Here is a 24,751-nt window from a genome sequence, read left to right as displayed (position 1 = left end):
CATCCACAAGGTCATCTATATATATTGTGAATAGCAATGGTCCTACGACACTCCCCTGCGGCACGCCTGAAATCCCTCTTACTTCGGAAGGCTTCTCTCCATTGAGAATGACATGCTGCGTTCTGTTATCTAGGAACTCTTCAATACAATCACACAATTGGTCTGATAGTCCATATGCTCTTACTTTGTTCATTAAACGACTGTGGGGAACTGTATCGAACGCCTTGCGGAAGTCAAGAAACACGGCATCTACCTGGGAACCCGTGTCTATGGCCCTCTGAGTCTCGTGGACGAATAGTGCGAGCTGGGTTTCACACGATCATCTTTTTCGAAACCCATACTGATTCCTACAGAGTAGATTTCTAGTCTCCAGAAAAGTCATTATACTCGAACATAATACGTGTTCCAAAATTCTACAACTGATCGATGTTAGAGATATAGGTCTATAGTTCTGCACATCTGTTCGACATCCCTTCTTGAAAACGGGGATGACCTGTGCCCTTTTCCAATCCTTTGGAACGCTACGCTCTTCTAGAGACCTACGATACACCACTGCAAGAAGGGGGGCAAGTTCCTTCACGTACTCTGTGTAAAATCGAACTGGTATCCCAACAGGTCCAGCGGCCTTTCCTCTTTTGAGCGATTTTAATTGTTTCTCTATCCCTCTGTCGTCTATTTCAATATCTACCATTTTGTCATCTGTGCGACAATCTAGAGAAGGAACTACAGTGCAGTCTTCCTCTGTGAAACAGCTTTGGAAAAAGACATTTAGTATTTCAGCCTTTAGTCTGTCATCCTCTGTTTCAGTACCATTTTGGTCACAGAGTGTCTGGACATTTTGTTTTGATCCACCTACCACTTTGACATAAGACCAAAATTTCTTAGGACTTTCTGCCAAGTCAGTACATAGAACTTTACTTTCGAATTCATTGAACGCCTCTCGCATAGCCCTCCTCACACTACATTTCGCTTCGCGTAATTTTTGTTTGTTTGCAAGGCTTTGGCTATGTTTATGTTTGCTGTGAAGTTCCCTTTGCTTCCGCAGCAGTTTTCTAACTCGGTTGTTGTACCATGGTGGCTCTTTTCCATCTCTTACGATCTTGCTTGGCACATACTCATCTAACACATATTGTACAATGGTTTTGAACTTTGTCCACTAATCCCCAACACTATCTATACTTGAGACAAAACTTTTGTGTTGAGCCGTCAGGTACTCTGTAATCTGCTTATTGTCACTTCTGCTAAGCAGAAAAATCTTCCTACCTTTTTTAATATTTCTATTTACAGCTGAAATCATCGATGCAGTAACCGCTTTATGATCACTAATTCCCTGTTCTGTGTTAACTGTTTCAAATAGTTCAGGTCTGTTTGTCACCAGAAGGTCTAATATGTTATCGCCACGAGTCAGTTCTCTGTTTAACTGCTCAAGGTAGTTTTCAGATAAAGCACTTAAAAAAATTTCACTGGATTCTTTGTCCCTGCCACCCGTTATGAACGTTTGAGTCTCCCAGTCTATATCCGGCAAATTAAAATCTCCACCCTGAACTATAACATGGTGGGAAAATCTACTCGAAATATTTTCCAAATTATCCTTCAGGTGCTCAGCCACAACAGCCGCTGAGCCAGGTGGCCTATAGAGACATCCAATTACCATGTCGGAGCCTGCTTTAACCATGACCTTCACCCAAATTATTTCACATTTCGGATCTCCGTCAATTTCCTTCGATACTATTGCACTTCTTATCGCTATAAACGTGCCTCCCCCTTCACTGTCGAGCCTGTCTCTGCGGTATACATTCCAATCTGAGTTTAGGATTTCATTACTGTTTACGTCTGGTTTCAGCCAACTTTCTGTCCCTAGTATTATATGGGCATTGTGATCGTTTATTAATGAGAGCAGTTCTGGGACCTTTCTATAGACGCTCCTGCAGTTTACTATTAGAACATTAATATTGTTATTCCCTGTTGCATTTTGCCTACTCCTACCTTGCCGCGACTCAGGAGGCGTCTTATTGGGCCTAGGGAGGGAATTTTCTAACCTAAAAAACCCACATGTGCACTCCACATGTACTCCGCTACCCTTGTAGCCGCTTCCGGCGTGTAGTGCACGCCTGACCTATTCTGGGGGACCCTACATTTCTCCACCCGGTAGCGGAGGTCGAGAAATTTGCACCCCAGATCTCCGCAGAATCGTCTGAGCCTCTGGTTTAAGCCTTCTACCTGGCTCCAAACCAGAGGACCGCGATCGGTTCTGGGAACAATACTACAAATAATTAGCTCAGATTTCCGCCTTCACCAATTCCACCAACAGCCTGTACGAACTGAGGATGACCTCTGAACCTAGACGGCAGGAGTCACTGGTGCCGACATGAGCAACAATTTGCAGTCGGGTGCACCCAGTACTCTCTATCGCCGCCGGCAGGGCCTCCTCCACATCTCAGATGAGACCCCCCGGCAAGCAGACAGAGTGAACACTGGACTTCTTCCCTGACCTTTCCGCTATTTCCCTAAGGGGCTCCATCACCCGCCTAACGTTGGAGCTCCCAATAACTAATAACCCCCCCCCCCCCCCGTGTGCCTGCTCGGACCTTGCTGAAGGAGCGGCCACATGTCCACTCACAGGCAGAGTGGGCCAGCCTCCATGTTGACCCTCCGCCTCGTGCGCCGCGAACGCCGCTGAACCCGCCACTCCCCTTGGGGAAAACAGCACTACCTGTCTCTGGACTGTATTGAAAACAAACACTAGCACTACTGGCACTATGGTTGACTAAAGGGACCCTCTCTGACTGTATTCAAAACAAACGTGAAATCTATGGAACACTATTACTAGCACTTGGCAATTAAAGCTTCCTAAAAGCAATAACACATGGAAGAAGAAGTGACAAGTAAGAAAAATACAGTTAACACTTAAATTAACATAGCTCGCTGCACAGCAAACGTGAAGCAGATGGCAGTTACAACGACACTGACACTACTGGCATTATGGCTGACTAAAGGTACTCTCTCTGACTGTATTCAAAACAAACACGAAATCTATGGAACACTATTACTAGTACTCAACAATTAAAGCTTCCTAAAAGCAAAAACACAATGAAGAAGAAGTGACAGGTAAGAAAAATACAGTTAATACTTAAAATAACGTAGCTCGCTGCACAGTAGATGTGAAGCAGACGGCAGTTACGATGACACTGACACTCCTTTGCTCAGTACGCTGAATGTCCCACAAAGGCCTTCACAAAAGGGCACTATCCCTCTGACTTAATCCACAAATAGATTTCCTGTGCCACATCCCCAAACACCCCCAATCCTCCCACCACTCCAAGAATCAGCTACAAAGGAGTGTCCCCTTCGTCATCCAATACTATCCCAGATTGCAACAACTGAACCACATCCTTTGTCAGGGCCTTGATTATCTCTCATCATGCCCCACAATGACGGACATCATACCTAAAACCCTTCCCATCCCTCCTAAAGTGGTGTTCCACCAGGGTTAATGGAGACCATCAAACTGTGGCCAATGAGCAACGTGGACCACCTCGTGGCACAACAGAGCAGCTGAATATAGTGTGCTTGATTTCAATGGCTGCTTGACAACCTGAGCCATTTGGTTCCTCCGCTCCACCACCATCTTTTCTGAACTGTGCAGGTAAGAGTTACCCTTACAACATATTCTCTGCTCCCAAAATCATTTTGACCTCAACCTACAGTAACCTACAGACCCCCAAACCTTCGCCCAATAGTTTCCACCCCCTCTGTCCTTTCACCTCCACCTAATTCACATTCCCTCTCCTCACTGTGCACTGCTTTCTGCTAATGCATCTGCCAGTCTTTTCCCTTTCTATTCCCTCTACTTTCCACACTCCACTTTCCCCCCTCCATTCTCCACAGTCTTCCATAGCTGTGCCTGGCAGCCATGCCCTGCCACCTCTAGTCCCTGCACGCTTTGCCAGGCAGCACTAATTCCTCTTCCAACAACCATGCTCTGCTATCACTCCCCCTTCCCTGCCCCATTCCATATTGATGCTCCCGTTTGACATGGTTCAGCTGCATTCAGGTCTGAGCAACTGGAGATAACGGTCGTATGTGTGTGTGTGTATTTTCTTTTATGAATAAGGCTTTGGTCAGAAGCTCTTGTGTACCATCTTTTCATCTTGCTTGCTCAACATGTCATCTTTACGGTGAGTAGCAATCTATCCTTTGCATAATATTATTGATATTCTAGCCTGGACTTTCAATTGTTTAAATATTTTGTATAATACATATAAAAGTCAAAGAAAATAATAATAATAATAATTCATAAAAAGTGAAGCCACATTTGCAAAAATATGTAGAGGATAGTAAACGGCAAAGATAAATCCAATACAAAATAAATATAAGTGTGATCAACAAAAGCTCTTCCCATTATATAAATAACACTAATGACACTGCACACACACACACACACACACACACACACACACACACAGTAACGAGCAGAGATCCTGGAGATCCTGTCTGTGGACTAGTGGACTACACCATTGCTTCCAGAATAGAGCATTCACTTTGCAGCAGAGTGTATTGTTCCCTGAAACTTCTTGACAGATTAAAACTGCACCAGAGAAGAACTCAAACTCAGCACTCAGTCAAGAACTTGAGTTCCAGTCTGGCAAAGCGTTTTAATCCATGAGTATGTTTCACATTATGCAGTTGGAGAAATAAAGATATATGAACAACTTCATTATTTTCATCAGTTGGGTGTCATGGCTTGTGTTTAATTACAACAATGACAAGAGGAGATGAGTTGCAAGACAAGCTATGAAAAGTGTAAGTGGGAGGAAAAAGGTTAGGTCTAATGTGAGGAGGAGTATTTTCTACAGCGAACAAGCAAAAGGATATAAAATAAGTAAGAATTAATACAGCAAAGAAGAAATGTGAATATGAATAAAGCGAGAAGCAGAATCTTTGGAACTATCATACAGCATGTGAGAGGTGGAGGACATGCTACACCCGAAGGTCGAAACACTATAGTAGGACATCACCTATTCTGTCAGATTAGCATTGTGTAATATCAAAGAACTTATATTGATGCATTGGCCTTCATATTTCAGATATTCATTATGTCCTTTTCAGAGAAAGTTTATTATGAACCCTCACATGTCTTAGCACTAAATTACCAACAGAGGTAGTACATAGTTCTGTGTAAAAATGCCGCAGTTTCTTCAACTTCCCAGTAGATGCCAGTTTAAGAATGAAAATAATAAACTACAAGTTTTTAATCTGGATGGAACTAAGTTTCAGAAATGTATTACAAGTAATAAATATAATGTTTAGTGGTTGGTTGTACAGCATTTACATAACCTGGACTTTTATCTACAGTTATTTGAATCAAAGAACATGCAGTGAGCACAAACCTAAAAATTTAAACCAGAGCAAATGTTGCTGTGAAGAAAGTTGTGGGTTGAGCAAGTATCTGTCTCTGTTATATCCAGTGTCATTAACGGCATTAGGTGTTGGCACCAGAAGAGGCACTGCTCCACTGCTAAGCTCTTGACACATTTCAGTAATTGTATCATCAAACACACCACCAGCATCATCCGCACCCTCTCCAACAAGCTTTACCTGCACAAATAATTGCCCTTTGTTAGTATCACAGGAACCACAAAGACAAAAATTGTTATCTATAAAACTAGACATATTTCTAGATAATAAGAAGTTATTTTTGCATTAGGAAAAAACTGATATAAGACCAAATATTATAACAGTAAGTTCTGGGTGAAGAGCAAATGGAATGAAAAAAGGTACCCATGCACTGTATAGCTGACGCAGCGAGTGGTCAACAAGAACACAAACAAGAACAAAAAAAGCTGCTCAGGTTGTGGACAATGTCTTTCTTTAGATTTGATTATTATGCACACAACATCATCGCTGCTGATATGAACAACCTCTTATGCAACATTTATCAACAGCTGATAAGAGCTGACTTAGTTGACAGCAGTGAAAGACTCTTATACCATATCATTTCATATTGGGTTCTGGGGGTCAATACACAAAAATATGTCTTATGCAATAACAAATTGTTAAGATCATGTACAATTATCATCACATGCAACCCCTACAACAGTTTGTGAGGAAGTGAGAATATTGCCAGTCCCATAAATATACAGTGGTTGAAAAAAATTCAACACCCAAAAATAATTAATGGAGAGTAATTAAATTTCAGAAATGCATTTGTCTAGGCAACATATTTAAGTGATTAACATTGCAAATGTGAAATGCTGGTAAATCAGTAACCAGTGTAACCACCAGAATGTTGAATGCAAGCATGCAAACATGCTTGCATTGTGTTATGCAGGGAGGATGGTTAATGTTGTACGTGGATGATGCTGGAGTTGTTGTCCGACGACGTCCCATATGCTGCTCGATTGCAGACAGATCCAGTTATTGATAAGGACACGGCAACATATCAACACTCTGTGAAGCATGTTGGGTTTGCAACAGCGGTGTGTGGACGAACATTGGTGTTGGGAAACAACCCCTGAAATACCATTCATGAATGGAAGCACATCAGGTTGAATACCAGGTTTCGCAGTCATAATGCATGAGATATCCACAAGAGTGCTCCTGCTGTCATACAAAATTGCACCACAGACAATAACCTGAGGTATAGGTCCAGTGTGTCTAGCCCTCAACTGGTCTCCTCCTATCCAACACATGATCATCACTGGCACAGAGGCAGAATCAGCTTTCATCAGAAAACACAACAGATCTGCCATCCTATGAGATCTCGCTTGACACCACTGCAGTCACAATGGTTTGAGGTCACTGCAATGCACACTACAGGGCATCTGGCTCAGAGCTATTCTTGAAATAACTGATTTGTAGCAGTTTATTATGTCACTGTGAAGCAAACTGCTGCTTAAATTGCTGCTGTAAATGCAGTACAAAGTGCCAGAGCCACACACCGAACACGATGGTATTCCCTCTTGCAAATGCCATGTGGCTGCCCAGAACCCAATCCTCTTGTGACCATACATTCTCATGACCACTGCAGCCAATAATCATGGACAGTGGCTATATTCTTGCCAAGTCTTTCTGCAGTAGCATGGAAGGAACATCCAGCTTCTTGTAGCCCTATTACATGACCTTGTACAAACCCAGGGAGGGCTGATAATGGTGTCTTTGTCGGCTTAAAAGCATTCTTCATTTAACATCAACTCACCATGTCAAATCTCAAAGATAACTACCACTCTTGACTGTTACAATATGTACCAAAGCAAACCTGATTTGCATCCTCATGATGGCACTTCTAGTGCCACTCTTATGTGACTGGCATCAAGTTGGAGTTTTTTTGTCTTTCAGATGTAGAAACATGCCTACCAACTTTTGTTTATGTCACACAACTCTTCTTGGTGTCGTGATATTTTTCCATTAGTGTACATCTTAGATACAGTTTTATTTTTAAATAATAATCTTCATATATTTATATCAGGTAATGATATAAATGATCAACACAGCAGTATTAGTGGTAGTAATCATCTCACTGAATAAATGACATGGTAGTGTGAAGTCCATAACCAACAAAATTTACAATTAATTGCCTTACTTAATCAAAAATAGTACAAACTCATTAAATAAAAACATGACCAATATACTGTTCCAGTGTTGTTTTTATTCACATGCTGAATTTACGAGACTTATTTATGTAAGTTTAATTTTTCTCACAGTCCTATAATACTGAAGATGGTAGTTAACTAACAATTAACTCCACTAGAATCACAACAGGAAGGTATAGCCCACTTGATTCTACGAGATGTTCATGGAGCACAAGTGGCAGTTAGAGAAAAAGCAAAAACCTGAATTGGGAGAACAGTGCAAGTATCTGAACTTGCCTTCTTTCAGATAAAAATAGTAGCTTGTCTTTTACCTGTTTTGTCACGTTTTCTGTTGTGTCCAATACAAAAAGGTGTAAAAAACCAGAACTTTATAAAAAAAGGTAAGTGCTTGGATGGTTGCATTGAACAGGGCACAGCTGATTTCCCTTCCCATCTTTCCCCAAACTGAGCACATGTTCATCTCTAACAAAACTCATCACTGATGGGATTTGAAACCCAAGTCTTCCTTCTTCATAATCTTTGACTCTTATAACTGTAGTCTGGTTTCTGTACAAGTTGTTGTTAGCCTTCTGCCTCCTGTATTTTAGCAGTGATACTTCAGAATATAGAATATATTCAAGCTGATACTCTCAAAAACTTTTTTTAAGTCTGTAAATACTATAAACACGGCTTTGCATTTCTTCAATCTATCTTATAAGGTAAGACATAGGGTCAGTATGTATCACTTTGTGTGTTCCTACCTTTTACCATATCTTAAATTGCTCTTCCTCTAGCTCAGATTATATCATTTGTTCTATCCTTCTCTAGATAATTTGGGTTAGTACTTTGCAGCCAGGATTTATTAAACTGATGGTCTGCTAATACTGACATATTGAAATATGTCAGGTTAGCAGTTGTCAGACTGATCATCCTGATAAGGTTTACTTCTTCAGGTAGTGCTGTTGTAATTGTGGGAGACAATACTAAGAGCTCACTGCAGCAGGTTGTATGTTAGCCCGTCTACAGCATTTTTGATCTCTGTTTTTTGAGTGTGTCTAAGGGATGGGTGAAAAGGTATTAGGAAATGCTCTGCGAATGTAAGAGCAGTGTTTTCTTTTTTAAGTATATTACGTGCTATCGAACGAACAAAGTATGATTTTTTATTGTGTAAAAAACTGATATATTTCTTGTGGTTTATTGGCTGGGAATTTGTTGGATTATATTAACTGGCCAGAGGACAAGGAGCAAAGTAGCTGTATGTATGGAAACAGTACATTAGTATGAAAAAACTATAACTTGCACCAATCAGTGCTCTTGTAATGGTGAATGACTGGGATGCAGGAAATCCCTAAACTAAACAAAGGATTCCAGAATGAGATTTTCACTCTGCAGCGGAGTGTGCGCTGATATGAAACTTCCTGGCAGATTAAAACTGTGTGCCCAACCGAGACTCGAACTCGGGACCTTTGCCTTTCGCGGGCAAGTGCTCTACCAACTGAGCTACCGAAGCATGACTCACGCCCGGTACTCACAGCTTTACTTCTGCCAGTACCTCATCTCCTACCTTCCAAACTTTACAGAAGCTCTCCTGCGAACCTTGCAGAACTAGCACTCCTGAAAGAAAGGCTATTGTGGAGACATGGCTTAGCCACAGCCTAGGGGATGTTTCCAGAATGAGATTTTCACTCTGCAGCAGAGTGTGCGCTGATATGAAACTTCCTGGCAGATTAAAACTGTGTGCCCGACCGAGATTCGAACTCGGGACCTTTGCCTTTCGCGGGCAAGTGCTCTACCAACTGAGCTACCGAAGCACGACTCACACCCGGTACTCACAGCTTTACTTCTGCCAGTACCTCGTCTCCTACCTTCCAAACTTGCCCGCAAAAGGCAAAGGTCCCGAGTTCCAGTCTCGGTCGGGCACACAGTTTTAATCTGCCAGGAAGTTAAACAAAGGATAGCTTCAGTGAGTGTTATGCCAAGTGGACCTGAATTACACACTGCAGAACAGCAAATGATGCATGCACATCCATAAGGACAACAGAACGTATATAGCCCTTGAATTAAGCAGCAGGCAGTTCCAGCCTGTGGTGTGATTGTCACCCAAGAAGGTGACCCCTCATCACACATTACCAACTGGCAGCACTGCACGTGTGCAGATTGACAGAAGGCAGCATTTCACACTCAAGCTCAAAGGTGAGAGGAATTCTCAATTGTTGTGGAAGTAAGTCAGAAAGGTGACACACCAGAGCAGGCTGGCACAATGAATGGAATGCATGTGACAATAGTAAACAATGAGGGCTGTGACTTCACACATGGCAGGGCAAAAGACAATTAGTACCATACAGGTAAATTGGATCTTGTTAATGGAGCTGAGCAGTTGTAACCAAAAGTTACAAAACAAAAAACAGCTACCTTTGACAGGACAGACAGTAGTGGGCAGTCACTTGAGGATAGTGGTTGTGTGCACAGTCTATCTGGAAGTGGCCAAACCCCTGTACAGAGCATAGGGAGAAATACAGCCTTTGAAGAGGATGTAAATGAGTTCATGAAACTGATGGGGTCTCAAGCAATTGGGATAAAGTGCAATAATGAATATGTGTAAGGATGGAGCTTGTGGCATTTAGATCTGAGATCAAAGAAGGAATGAGAACATTTAAGAATGAATACAAACAACATGTTAGCCAAACTGGAACTTAGTGTTTGTGCAAATAGAATCAGTTACTAATGTTTTCAAGACATGGTAGAAACACTGCTAAATTAATGTACACATAAGAGAGCCAAAATGGAAACTTACAAACAAATATAGAGCCTGTGAGAAAAATTATAAATCTGCACATGAAGAGGACAAGGCCTACAGGCATAAAAGCAGTAAAAATATTATATTGAAGTATGGTGAACTGATTATTGCAGAGAATGAGTGAAGTATCATACATAATGACACCCTCAGAAAACAGGCAGATGCTAATGGAGCCATGTATGTAGAATGTGAAACTTATTTAACAAAATATGTAGGGTATCTGTTATTAATCCAGGGAAACATAACAGAAAACTCTGACGGTTTTTTGTGTGTGGAGAAAATATTGCCCACACAGTGAGTTGTTTTGTCAGAATTTGGGTGAATTAGATTAAACACTTAGATAGTAAGCTAGACAAAAAAAAAAAAATATTTTTGGTTCAAAGAATATGTTACCTCTGAGAGTAAAGGAACTCCTGGTGTCACATAACTACCCAGGGCACTAGCTGCCAGCCACCATACCCTCCACTTGTCTCTTAGTTTCAACCTCCAAGCATACAATATAGCTGTGCAGCTGAGTGTATACCTTTTCTGTATTAATTATCTCTGAAGAAAGATATCAGCTGAAACCTTAGCAATGTTTTCAGTCTTGTTTCTGTGCCTATATACTAACCAATATCCCAACTGTACGGTGAAATGTTACTTTACTTCCTCCATTATTTTTATTCCATCAAAGACTTTCTGAGATCATATGAACAACACTATTTAATGAACAAAATACTTGTGTCTGTAATATAAAAAAATAAATTTTGTAATGTAATGTAATAGCCCTGAATCAAATGTTGGAATATGCAACACTCAGATTTAATGTACTGCTCAATACACAGCTTTACTTGATACATCATACCAAATATTTTACTTCCTTATTGTAATGAAGAATTGTGCATTATATAACAACAAAATTACAAATTTTTATAATCAGTACTAATATGTTTATGAGTTTATAATTAGCTAAAATAAAACTGTAAAACTGAAGGGCATGTTAAGTTGATTTTTAGTGCAGTTATTTTCACACAAATTTATAATTTTAAAATTTCCATAATATCATCATCACAGAAATAATGAGACTGTTTAGTTATGTATAAGGTAAAGTATGCAGTAGCTTATTGAACTAAAAAAATGTAATTCTTGGGCGAGAAGATGGGTAAATGTTAGTAACAGAAAATTGGATTTTTCAGAACTAATTGTTTACAATTAATATTTTAATTTTTTTAATGAAAAATAAGTATGTGTGGGTATGTAAATTGTTCATCATAACTTTACAAAATAATATGTTCTAATAATGATTTTGGCATCATGGACTGTTCCATTTTTTGTACAGACCAGTGGACCTACCAACTTAAAACTTTATCCACCCTCTCTTCTCTTCTGCCAGATGACGGAATACAATCTGGTAAGTGAAACATTTTTTAAAATGTTTGACTGCTCTATTCTTATGACTGACTGGATGAGGGACCATGCAGAGAGTAGCAACATATAGATATTTAGGCATCATGTTAGATGAAAAGCAAAACTTCATAGCACACATTAAAAACCAGCAGAAAAACTTTCATGTTGGAGCACAAAAAAGACAAAGATGTTCCTCTTTAAAATGCTCTGACAAAAAAGTGGGGAACCAGCTGTCTCAATCCTCATTCTATCTTCCTCAACAAAAATTCTGGAATGAGAACATATTTGCACTACTAACACAGACCATTCTAAATTCTTTTACCCTGTCTCTCTTTTCAGTTAAGTGTTCATACTCAGCTTCTCCCTCTCACTGTCACTGTCCACATGTGCCTCTCTCCCACTATCTCCTTCTCCTGCCATTGTTTTATAGCACATCCCCCTGCCACTATCTCTTCTCTCACTTACACTGTCTCCTTTTACTTCTGTTTCTCACTGCCACTGTCTCCACCGTAGCTCGGCAGCTCAAAAATTCTCAGGGGTTCAACATATTTTTCCCCTGTACCAATGTGTTAAAATTTGCCAGGCTGGGAGTGTCCAGCAACCCCCGTCTCCCCTCATCGACCAAGCCTATGTATGGTCTCCACTTATCTGTGGTTTTCATTTCCACTGTCTCCTATTCACTTCCAGTACTTCTATATTCATCCATCTCTCTTTCTCTTTTACTGCAACTGTCTCATTGACCACCAATATCTCCTCTCTCTTTCGCTCCCACTGCGATTGTCTTCAACCATCTCCATTTCTCTTTCACTGGCACTTTCTCTCTCCCACCATCACTGTTTCCTCTCTCTTTCTCTCCCACTGGCACTGTATTCTCTATCTTCCTCCATCACTGTGTCTCTGCTAATCTCTTTCAGCACAAAAAAATCATAAATATATTTGCATGCCAAAATTCTTGGTGAGGAAGGGCAGACTGAGGATTGTGTTGCATCTCGTTCCCCACTTTTCTGTCAGAGTCTTCAAAAGAGGAACATATTAGCTTTTTTCTGTTCCAACAGGAGAATTTAGCTGTTGTTTCCCCTGTTTTCCTGCTACAGCGGGGTGTGCTGCTTACATATAATGAATTCTATATATTGGTATATTTCTGATAGTTTGTTTATATACTTCAACACATTTATATACTTTGACACATGTAAACAACAAATAAGTGTTCATAACACAAGGTCAATACAAAATCTTTTTTTTTTTTTTTTTTTTTCCCCCCCCCTGGGTACTTTTCTCACTGATCGCAATTCATCATAAACATGAAGCTTATGATTTGTATCTTACATGAGTAATAAGGTATTAGAAATATTTTATTGGATTTAGAGGCTCTCCAGTTTTACATAATGTTTGACAGTCTTTTAAGTTATTTTCAGTTGTGTTAAGACCCTTCTTAGCCCATTTTTTGTCACTGTATTACCACTTTGGGCATATTTATATACCGGCAGGCATGAACTGCCCATTTTTCAGAGGCAGCATGTCATATTTTATTGGTAAAAAATGCTGACTAAAAATGCAGTCTTGGTGACCTTAGAACCCTTGTGATGACCCTAGGACTCTTGTCATGGGTTCACTATGTCAGTTAAAACTACATTTACACCTCATATTGGATATTACATGCATAAGTACTGTAACTTTGAACCTCTGGATCTGCAACAGGTAATGATACCAAAAATAGATTCAACATTCTGCAAAAACATCAACTCAAGAATATGTATAAAAATTTTGTTGATTTGCCATGAACAGAAATTGCAGAAGTAGCCATCCCCACAACTGGTACTTTTGGTACCCAAAAATCATGGCTTTTCAGATATCTTGATAATGGATACAGAGTTCTGAAAATGGTGTTTCTAGATGAACGTCTAAAGAACAAACAGTTAAATCTGATCCATTTGCTTTGGTCAGTTGCGTAGATAATTGCAGAAAATGGAGTAAAAATGGCTAAAAAGTAGTCTTTGCAGTTTTCAGCATAAGTACGGTAACTCTGAACCCCCTGATCTCAATAATACATAACGATATTGAGAAAAGTTTCAAACCTCCCTGAGAATATCACCTTGAGAACATACAGGAAAAATTTTGGTGATCTGCTATGAATAGAAACTACAGAAAACTCCACCATTGCTGGTCCCAAGTCCGGGGCCTCATTTCGCAAGTGATGAGGAAGGAGGAGGGGGACGAGTAACACCTCGTTAAAAAACCTGGGTCCATCTGGCTCCGGATGGTAGCACCCTGTAAGGGTCCCTGCCTAGGGTTACTAGGTGAAACCTGGTCAACGGTGTCAAAGACGTAAGAGGAAGTTCAGATTCCCAATGGCGGAGAGAGCATAAACTACCTCCAGCACTCACAATCTTGGTTGTGTTTTTTGTGGCCTTTGGGCCACAACCAAACTAACTTTCATCAGTCATGGAATGTGTGATGCAAACTATTTTACCCCAGGTGTATGATCCACCATATGCCAGTACGTCAGCAGACATTCGGAAGTCAGCCGTGCCCTTTCAGAGGAACCATCCCGGCATTTGCCTAGAGTGATTTAGGGAAATCACGGAAAACCTAAATCAGGATGGCCGGACGCGGGATTGAACCGTCGTCCTCCAGAATGCGAGTCCAGTGTCTACCACTGCGCCACCTCGCTCAGTGGACTGTCTTGGAATCTCATCCAAATTTCAACATAGGCAAGCAACGTACCTAGCAACTTTCAATGCAAACTCACTGTTGACAATTGGAAAACTGAAACATCCAATAGATATGCTAAATAACCACAACATACTCATAACAGCCATTCAAGAAACACCCACAATTCTGGGAATACCAGGGAGGTTTTAGAAAGGGTAGATCATGTTCGGAACAAATACTAAATTTCAAAAGCATCATGGCATACCAAAACTCAAGGGCAAAGACATACATAATCTTCTTTATTGATTTCAAAAAGGCATATGATTTGTTTGATAGAGAATCTCTATTATCAGTCCTGGAAGAAATGGGTTTGGATAAGAAAACAACTAATATTATAAAAGTGACCCTTACAAATACATTTTCGAAAGTTAAATTTATGGGCGAATTATCAGACCCCTTTGAAAGAAAAGCGGGAGTGCGACAGGGGGATGGGATCTCACCATTGCTGTTCAATTGTGCGCTTGAGAAAGTAGTCAGAGAATGGAACACAAATATTAAGAGTGGTATAAGACTGGGTTGCAAAAAGAGGAATCTTAAAGTAAATTGCATTGCTTTTGCAGATGATATGGCCCTGCTTGCTGAAACAATGGAATAAGCACAGGAGCAAATCCTTGAACAAAAGAAACAAGCAGCAAAAATAGGTCTTCACATCTCCTTTGAAAAAACTAAGATATTGACAAACATCAAGCACTCATGTAAATACCTCAAAGTTCAAGAACAAAAGATTGAAACAGTACAAGGATTCAAATATCCCGGAGAATGGATTAGTTGGAATGCTGGGGAAAGCAAAGCAATGGAATCCAGAAAAAATAAACTTGAATTGGCCTTCCAACTACAAAAAATACATACAACAAAAAATCCCTTTCATAGGGGTCTAAAATTACACATTACAAGGCAGTGATTGAGCCAGAAGCACTGTATGCAGCAGAAACACTAAACATGAATTTCAAAAGCCAAATGGAGAAACTTGAGCTAAAGGAAAGAAAACTTTTAAGAAAAATCATAGGACCAAAATTTCAAGACAATAAGATTATACACAACAAAAATGAAACTCTCTACAAGAAAATTGAAAAACTTTCAGATACTATGTGAAAAAGGAGGATAAATTTTTATGGTCATCTTCTCAGGATGAATTCCAACAGATTAACTTAACAAATCTTTGACTTTTTCCGTAACCGCAAAATGAAACCCAACTGTTTTAAAGAAACGGAGAAAGACCTAGTAGAATTAAAGATTTCAGAAAATTCACTTATTGATCAAACAGCTAAATCAATTACTAAAGATGAAAACATAAAGCTCCAAGACAAATCTACACAAAAGTCCAAACCCTGCATCTCAGAAGAAGAGAGGAAAAGAGAACCAGAAAGAATGAAGAAATACAAGGCCCTAAGCAAAGAACAATGCGCAAAGAAATAATTGATCCAGCATACCCAAAGAGGGTGAAATGAAAGAAGAAGAAGAAGAAGAAGAAAGAAAGTACAGAAGTGACCATCCCCTCAATTTGTATATTTTGTATCCAAAAATTATGGTTTTTGGGGGGTTTTCATGGGAAATGTCCAGGAACAAATGGTGCTATTATAAGCTGCCTGAGGTCCACCACAGACCACATCTGATGCAAAAGAACCAACAAATGTGCTCAATTTGCCTGGGCTGGAGGAAGTGCGTAATATTCAAATTTTGACACTGTACTGTAGACTATTTACAGTAAGACGGTTATTCTGATAGGTATACATATGTTTGCTAAGTCAAGAAAATCCTAAAAATTTGACCCTTTATCTTTGCGATCAATAGAACTTGAGTTACGACCCCCTGAAAAATCACATTTTCATGCATGGCTTTTTAGAACATACTGCTACTGTGCATTGTTGTGCATAGACTGATGTCAGCAACGAAGTGTTAGCCATAATCCACAAAAATCTTGAATATTGCTTGTGCATGGACTGCTGTCAGCAACAAAGTGTTAGCCATAATCCACAAAAACCGTGAATATTGCTCAAAATAGAATCAAACTCTTGTTACAGCTAATCAGAATGTATCACAACGACATTCTTGCCAGTACTGTGGCATATGGAGCTAGTGTTTGGGCTCAGAGAGAGAGAGAGAGAGAGAGAGAGAGAGAGAGAGAGAGAGAGAGAGAGAGAGAGTGGTAACACTAGTCCAAGTTGTTAGTATAGGTACAAATAGGGGTGTTGCTATGACTTACAGGGACCTACCATTCAACAATAAAAGATGATCTAATGCTGATTTTAAGGATATGGCACACTGACTCTACTATAAGACATAGACAAGCAGTGTTCTGGTTCCAGAGGTGTCTAAGAGAACCTCCAGAACACTGTGGGTGGTTATGCAGATAGCAAATTGAAAATAAGACACAAGTTAATGGCTAAGGGGCAGCTGCTAAGAAGACATGTTTACAACATATTTCTTAACACTGAGGAAAGATAACTGATGGGCAATATCAATCCATTATGCACGTATGTTCGCTTTATATCTGGTCACAGACCATATCTATCATACCAGAATAGGATAAAAAATGAAACAGTGATGTATGTGGCAATGGAGAGGTTGGGTAGCAAAAGAATATCATCATGGAATGTGCAATGCACAGATATTTCATAGAAGAAGAAAGTATATGTTGATGGACAAATGCATACACGACATAATCAGGGATAGAATGTGGTGCCATGTTGAATGAGGTATATCAGACAATGTCATCGCGAGTTGCATCTGTCAGGAAGGCATTGAAATTTCAGAGGTGGAACCTGGAGGACATCCTAGGGAGAGGAAAGAAGAGAGGAATGGGACAGAAATACAGCTGAAGACCATGAAAATGTAGACAGTCCACATGAGATGAGAGAACACTAACGTGAAAATAACAACAAACACCACCACAGAAGACTACAGTGATGTCATATAAAAGTAGTTACCAATAATTAAACTTAACACCACAAAAAGTCTAGAAGTAAGTAACTCACTAAATAATTTTCTTAGTTAACAGAAATCTATAGAAGTATGTCAAGGACGTGGATAAACAGAGAGGGTTTCTATGTCTGAAACTCAATGAATCACCCAAGAAACTAACAGATATAACAGTCTCATGTTCATTAGTTGTCTGAAAGATTGTTAGTTGTCTGAAAGATAATTGAAGGTAGCATCACATCAATGATGCAGCACATAAGAGATGAAGAGAACAGAGTGCCCATGGAAAGATGCACTAGGTTTACATGTTTCTTGTGCTGATGCGACGACATCATGCTCACATATGCATTAGCAAATGAAAAAATAATGCTGCCTTAAGGAACATGGTACAAAAGTAATTTATAGTTGTAATATTACATTTATAAATAAAATAAAATAGGTAGATCAGATCAGATTGTGAGACAAATTTTGTGTGATTACTCGATTATTAAATATTAAGTATTAGATAGCATTAGAAATTTTTGCACATCAGGGAAGCATAACCACTAGGCAGCAACCTTTAAATATGATGACAAATAAATGGATAGACAAATAAATATATATCAATTCAGAGCAGTTTGCATACATTATAAGATATACTTTAAAATGAAATAGGGTGACTGGAAGAAACTAACTGATATGTTCTAGTGACATTATTATTTTCCTTTTTTTTATCAGTTTTGTTCTGCACACCTCATTGACAGCAAGTAATTTCTCATTAAACCAGCAACAGCTTTATTGTAAGATATACATAAAACTTTAAAAATCAGCAGTCATCACTATGCTTTTGCTTCCATTTAATATTAAGACTCATTCAACACTGAATAGGAATCCTTTGACCAAAAGGTAGCATAAATACCAGAAGCAAGAGTTTGTTCCTCTTGTTGTTTCCATCCTGCAATTTTCATTATTAAATTACTACACAATAAAATATAAGCAATGTATAAGGCTCTTTTAAACAAACAGTATAGATATGTACTGTTGCAAACACCACAGATTCTTATTGCATCTGTCCAGTGTGCATAGAACCCCTTATTAACTATCATTAATGTACATGCTCTAATGCTCTACTTACAAAGAGAAAACTGGAAAGAAAAGAAAAAAAATCAAAAGTTGGAGCATCAAAGGTGTGGCCCAGTCACTAATAACATGTAGTTCCTGTTATATGTAATTGGTATTGCAGACAAATGTATGAGGTATGTTTCTCCTTCTACATTCATTGTAATAACTACTACCTGTGAAGCCTTTTATAAAATATCAAAATAATTCATGCATTTATGAATATTTGGCATGGAGATAATAACAATGTCAATGGAAATTTGGTGAAAGAAGCACACAGTTCTTCTTTTCGATGTACTGGAGTCTAGATGGTACAAGTGTGCTTAAACTTAATGTCCATTACTTCTAAAATGACTCTCAAGCTTACCTTCCAAGCACGTGAAGGTAAACGAAGGTCAGAGGGCTTCATAGTAACAACCTGGCGTGCAACCTGAACAAAAATGGGACGACAGCGCCGACCATGTGTTGCTAAACGCCGCACTGTTACTTGTGGTCCATAGTTACGTCCCTGAACCATTGTGCGCCCAATAGAACGAACAAGTGGTAAAGTGTATACGCATGGTGCAAGAAGAAGCCTCAGTTGTGGAGAGGCAAAAACTTGGAATGATGGTGTCAGCCACTCACAATGCTGTAAAATATTGAGCTTTTAAACCAAAGTCATATTTTTTGTACTCTTAACAAGTTTCAAAATGAGTATGCTGTGATAAAACAACAAAGTTGAGACTTAACATGGAATATTTAATACTTCCGTAGTTGTTTTATGTAGCTTACAGTAAACACTGTAATACGCTTTATGATAGCAACTGGGTATACATTCTGTTTAAATCACAAGAAACAGAGAAACTGGTAAGCTCGGATTAAAACATTATTCATGAATTCACATTTCATAGAACTTTGGAAAATTTTTCAAAGAATATGATATCACTGGGTAAAGGAGGTCATATCACATGATTCACCTAAGTATTAATCAATCTGTCACAAATGTTGGCACTATAATTTATGAACTCTTAAGCTTCAAATGGAACAAAAGTAAATTTAAACTAATGATCACACATACTCAAATACTGTGATGTTGATTTATTTAATTTTAATTCATGTAAGCTTAACTTCTAAAAAAATTAGTTCATAAACTAGCACTAGTTTGTGGGTCTGATATTGAAACTTCAGTAGTGAAGCATTCTTCCAATAGAGGTTGCAGAGTGAAGTGCACAGTCCTTGAATCATCTGTTTCAGTAAATGATTTCTCTCATGCTGTTTGTATAAAATTCTGATCATTGGATTGTGAGGTTTGCTACTGTGGTGAGAGGTTCTATCACTTGGCCATTACTAGTTCTGCAGTTGGTAATGGAATCACGTCAGGAAACACCACAAATTAATTATCAACTTCTAATAGATAGAATGTGGGACATCTTTTTCTGGAATTAGTGTCACTTGCTTATTGGACTCAGAATACAGCATCAGCACTGAAGCCAAAACATCAGATAACACGTAGTTCTCGCCGTTGAGGCCAGGGGGTTTGGGAAAAAGGCTATGTTGCAGCAAGAGTTCTAACCCATACAATTCAGAAAAATTAGTGTTGCTGAAAAGAATACAGATGTCATAGGCTGTGAAGCAGTAGTTGAAGTCAAGCATATTGTGCTGAGTGGCATATTGAGCAGCTGGATGGTCCAGCTGTCCCTTGGCCACACTTTGACACTGACCATTCACACTGAAAGACAGCTTGTTACTGGTCATGCCCATGCAGAATACAGCACAATAGTTAAATCTAGGTCGGTAGACCACATGGCTGCTTTTACAGGTGATCCTGTCTCTGACGAGGTATGACAAGCCTGCGAGAGGACTTACAGGACTGTAGTAGATGGTAGTGGAATGGGGTACAGGATAGGTCTTGCATCTAGGTCCATTGCAGGGATAAGAACTGTGGGAGAAAGGGATTGGGAGCAGGGGAACGATAATAATGGACAAGCATATTGTGTAAGTTGGGTGGGCTGTAGTGTACCACTGTGGGAGGTTTGGGGAGGGTAGTGGGGAGGATGTTTCTCATTTCAGGACATGAAAAGAGGTAGTCAAAACCCTGGCAGAGAATGAGATTCAGTTGCTCCCGTTCCAGGTGGTACTGAGTCATAAAAGGAGTGCTCCTTTGCAGTTGAATTTGGGTGTGTGGGGGATGGTAGGTGAATGATGGGACAATAGATGGTATATCCATTTCTAGACAAGGTGAAGGGGAGGAGGGGGTAATTTTGGACAGTGACAGGCTTAGTGAGATGACTCTTGGCAAATTTAGAGAGGAACTGCTCATCATTACAGATAAAATGACAACAGGTGGCTAGGCTGTATGGAAGGGACTTCTTGGTGTGGAATGCATGGCAGCTGTCAAACTGGAGGAATTGTTGGTGGTTGGTAAGTTTGATATAGATAGATTTACTGATGTAGCCATCCATGAGGTGGAGGTCAACATTTAGGACAGTGGCTTGTTGGGCTGAGCAGGACCAGGTGAAGTGAATGGAGGCACTGTGTTGAGATTCTGGATGAATATGGATAACATGTCCCCACTCTCCGTCCAGACCATGAAGATGTTGTCAAAGATTCTGAGCCCGGTGAGTGGATGGGATTCGAAGTTGTTAAGAAGGATTCCTCTAGATAGTCGCTGAATAGGTTAGAACAGGACAGGGCTGTGTGGTTGCCCAATGCTGTACCATAGTTTGTTTGTAAGCGATGCCTTCAAAGAAGAGGTACTTGTGGGTGAAGATATTTATTGTCACAGTGATCAAGAATAGCAAATCCATGGGCATTGAGGGTGTTAGTGTACAGGGAGGTGGCTTCGACAGTAAGAAGCAGTGTGTTGAGTTAGGGTAGGATGTGGATAATAGGCTGAAGATATTGGTCCACAAGAGCAGGTATCCTCTCTGTGGGCATGCAGTAACCAACTGCAATGGAGGGTCTGGGTGGTTTAGCTTTTGTACTTGATGAAGCTTGTATAAGGAGGGGTGACAACGTCCTTGCCGTAGTGGATACACCGGTCGTATCACCGAAGTTGAGCGCTGTCGGGCAGGGCTGGCACTTGGATGGGTGACAAACGAGGCCGCCACACGCTGTTGCCATTTTTTGGGGTGCACTCAGCCTCATGATGCCAATTGAGGAGCTACTTGACTGAACAGTAGCAGCTCTGGTCAAAGAAAAACATTATAGCAACCAGGAGAGTGCTGTGCTGACTACACGCCACTCCTATCCGCATCCGCATCTGAGGATGACTCGGCGGTTGGATGGTCCCGATGGGCCACTTGTGGCCTGAAGATGGAGTGCATAAAATAAGGTGGACTGAGGAGGAGGAGGAGGTGGAAAATAGACTCTGGGGAGAGGTTCTGGGCAGGCCTTCAGATTTGGAAAGCAGCTAGAGATCCTGCTAGACTTCTGGAATGGAGTCATTGTGGCAGGATGTGTAGATGGACATATCAGACAGCTGGTAGAATCCCTTCACTGGATCATCCCTGTGCTTCATTAACACAGTGGTGGAACCTTTTTGGTACCTGGGGTTACAAGGTTAGGATCAGTTTTTAAGTGGTGGATTTGAGGAATGAGGGTGAGGCAAGGTTTGAGGTTAGGAAATTCTGTAAGGTTATCAGGGGATGAATTTGGCGCAACTGTGCTGGAAGTGTAAACTGAGCAAGGTTGGGTTCAATGTTGGTTCCAGTTGAATCTGACTGATAGGGTTAGTAGCGAATAAATGTTTCACTGTAAGGTCTGGGCAAAGGAGAAAAGGTCCTTAACAAGCCCAGTATGATTAACTTTCCAGAATTTCCTAACCACAAAATTTAATCCCTCAACATGGACACTAACCTCATATCTGCAGAAAAAACTGCAATCAACCACCTGAAAATTACCCCAACCTTATAATTTTACCTGCCAACAACAGCTCCACCACTGCACTTATGAACCACAGGGATTACCCAGTCGAGGGACCCCACGAGCTGTCATACACATCCATTTACAACCCTCATCACAGCAACTCCATTCCAGAAATCCAGCAGAATCTCCAGTCTGTCTTCAAATCCCTAAGTCTACCCCAGAATCTCTCCCCAAAGTCTAGACAAATCCCTACAACCATCCCAGAACCTCTCCCCAAAGTCTATCTCCACACATAAATCCAAGGTTGCCTCATTGTGGCTGGTTACTGTGCCCCCAGAGAAGGAATCTCTGCCCTTGTGGGCCAACACCTTTTATCCATATCTGACCTCCTATATACAAGACCTCAACCATTTCCTCCACCAGGTCTCCACAGTTCCTGTTCCTTGCCATCCAATACCTCACTCCTCACTGTGTTTGCCTCCTCTGTTTCCACTAACATCATCTATGATCATGGCCTAGCTGCTAATGAACATTACCTGTCTCAATGCCCAACTGACTTTTCCTGGTCACCATGATCTACTCGCCCACAATTACTACTACTTTGATGGCATCACTAACAAACAAATCGATGGTACAACAAAGGGCACCCAGATGGCACCATTCTATGCCAACCTATTCACAGCTCATCTAGAGAAACCAGTCCTGACCCAGAATCCCAGACCCATCATCTGGTTTATATTCACTGATGACATCTTATTGACCTGGACTGAGGGTGAAGGCAACCTATCCACATTGCTCCAGAATTTAAAATCTGAGTATTCTCCTCAGTCCAACCAGCCACTTCTCTCTCCAAATTTCCCAAGGATAATCTTACTAAGGACTTCGCAGACCGGAAATTACACTATCCATTTTATACAGATACAAATCTCCTATGACTTGTCTCCCCTGTTGCCTACCATGCCCCCACATACACACTGTTCAGTCACAAAAGGGCACTCCACTCATGACTCTGTACCACCCAGAACTGGAGCAACTGAATCACTTTCTCCGCCAGGGTTGCAACTACCTCTCATTGGGTCCTGAAGTGAGAAAAATCCTTCCCTTTATTTTCCTATCACATTTAAATGGTATTACACCAACCAGACATATACACAATATACCTGAATATCACTATTCCACCATGCTCCCAGCCCCTTGCCCCGTGCCTCATATGCATAGACTTGTACACAAAACCTGTTCCATACGAGGGCTGTTCAAAAAGTAAGGTGACTTTTCAAATTGCGCAGGCAACGTACATTTGATTATCGATCTTTTTTTTTTTTTTTTTGTTATGTTGGTACACATGACACATGTCCCAAACATATGTTCACAGTTTCAAGTGTACAGCATATTTCACTTGTTTTTGACAGATAGAAAGCTTTGACATGCTGTAATGTGCTCTGCGATTTTCGATTATTATGAAAAATGGAGCAAAGAATTTGCACCAAATTTTGTGTGAAAAATGGAATCAAGCACTCTCAAACACTTGAAATGTCGACAGTGGCATACAATGAGTCTTCTCTTAGTTTAAAAAATGTTTACAATTGGGAACAAGCTCTTCCAAGATGGTCGAGAAGATGCCAATGACAAACCTCACTCTGGTTGCCCCAGCACATCAACAACAGATGATAACGTCCAAGCTGTGAAGAAAATTGTTTTGGAAAATCATCAAATTACCGTAAGAGAAGTTTCATCATGAATTTTTGTCTCAAAGTCGTATGGTCAGTAAGGAGTATTACCTTGGCATTATGTGTCGTTTGCAAGAAGCAATACTCAAAAAATGTCCAGAATTGTGGAAAAACAATTTATGGCTTTTGCATCACGACAACACTTCTGCTCATTCATCATTGCTTGTGAGATATTTTTTGGGCAAAAACAACATGACAATCATGCCTCAGCCACCATATTCACTGGATTTGGTCCCCTGCGACTTTTTCCTGTTACCAAAACTGAAGAGACCTACAAAAAGATGATTTTCAACAATTGAAGAAATAGAAACTGCATCGCTGGAAGTACTCAAGGCTGTACCAAAAAGCGCTTATGATAAGTGCTTCGAGGATTGGAAGAAGCGTTGGCACATGTATATTGTATCTGAGGAGGATTACTTTAAAAGGTACAACATGAATATTGATGAATAATTAAATATTTTTGTATGAAAATAAAAAGTCACCTTACTTTTTGAACACACCTCATACATCCTTTCCCTACCACCTACTCCAGCCCTATCACAAGCATCTTCAAAATCACCAAAGGCAAGGCCACCTGAGAAAGCAGCCATGTGATCTACCAACTTTGCTGCAACCTCTATGCTGTATTGTACATTGCCATGACCACTAACAGGCAGGAATGGCCACTACCAAACTGTCGCCAAGAGACAGTTGGA

At 40.2% G+C, this 24,751-nt stretch overlaps 1 protein-coding gene across 1 annotated transcript in view; it reads right to left on the bottom strand.

Annotated features, from left to right (window-relative positions):
- LOC124621816 (probable E3 ubiquitin-protein ligase HERC1) overlaps nucleotides 1-24,751 on the bottom strand; it is a 766,600-nt gene that overhangs the window by 61,353 nt on the left and 680,496 nt on the right. Inside the window, exons 66-67 of the mRNA XM_047147255.1 lie at nucleotides 18,851-19,111; nucleotides 5,391-5,598 (exon numbers count right to left, since the gene is read on the bottom strand). Coding sequence (XP_047003211.1) covers nucleotides 5,391-5,598; nucleotides 18,851-19,111 — 469 coding nt within the window. The remainder of the gene's footprint in view (nucleotides 1-5,390; nucleotides 5,599-18,850; nucleotides 19,112-24,751) is intronic.

This window comes from Schistocerca americana, chromosome 7 (genome assembly GCF_021461395.2).
Source record: "Schistocerca americana isolate TAMUIC-IGC-003095 chromosome 7, iqSchAmer2.1, whole genome shotgun sequence".
Classification (NCBI taxonomy): Eukaryota; Metazoa; Arthropoda; class Insecta; order Orthoptera; family Acrididae; genus Schistocerca; species Schistocerca americana.
The sequence above is the reverse complement of the archived record's forward strand: the minus strand, read 5'-3'. Positions and strand labels throughout refer to the sequence as shown.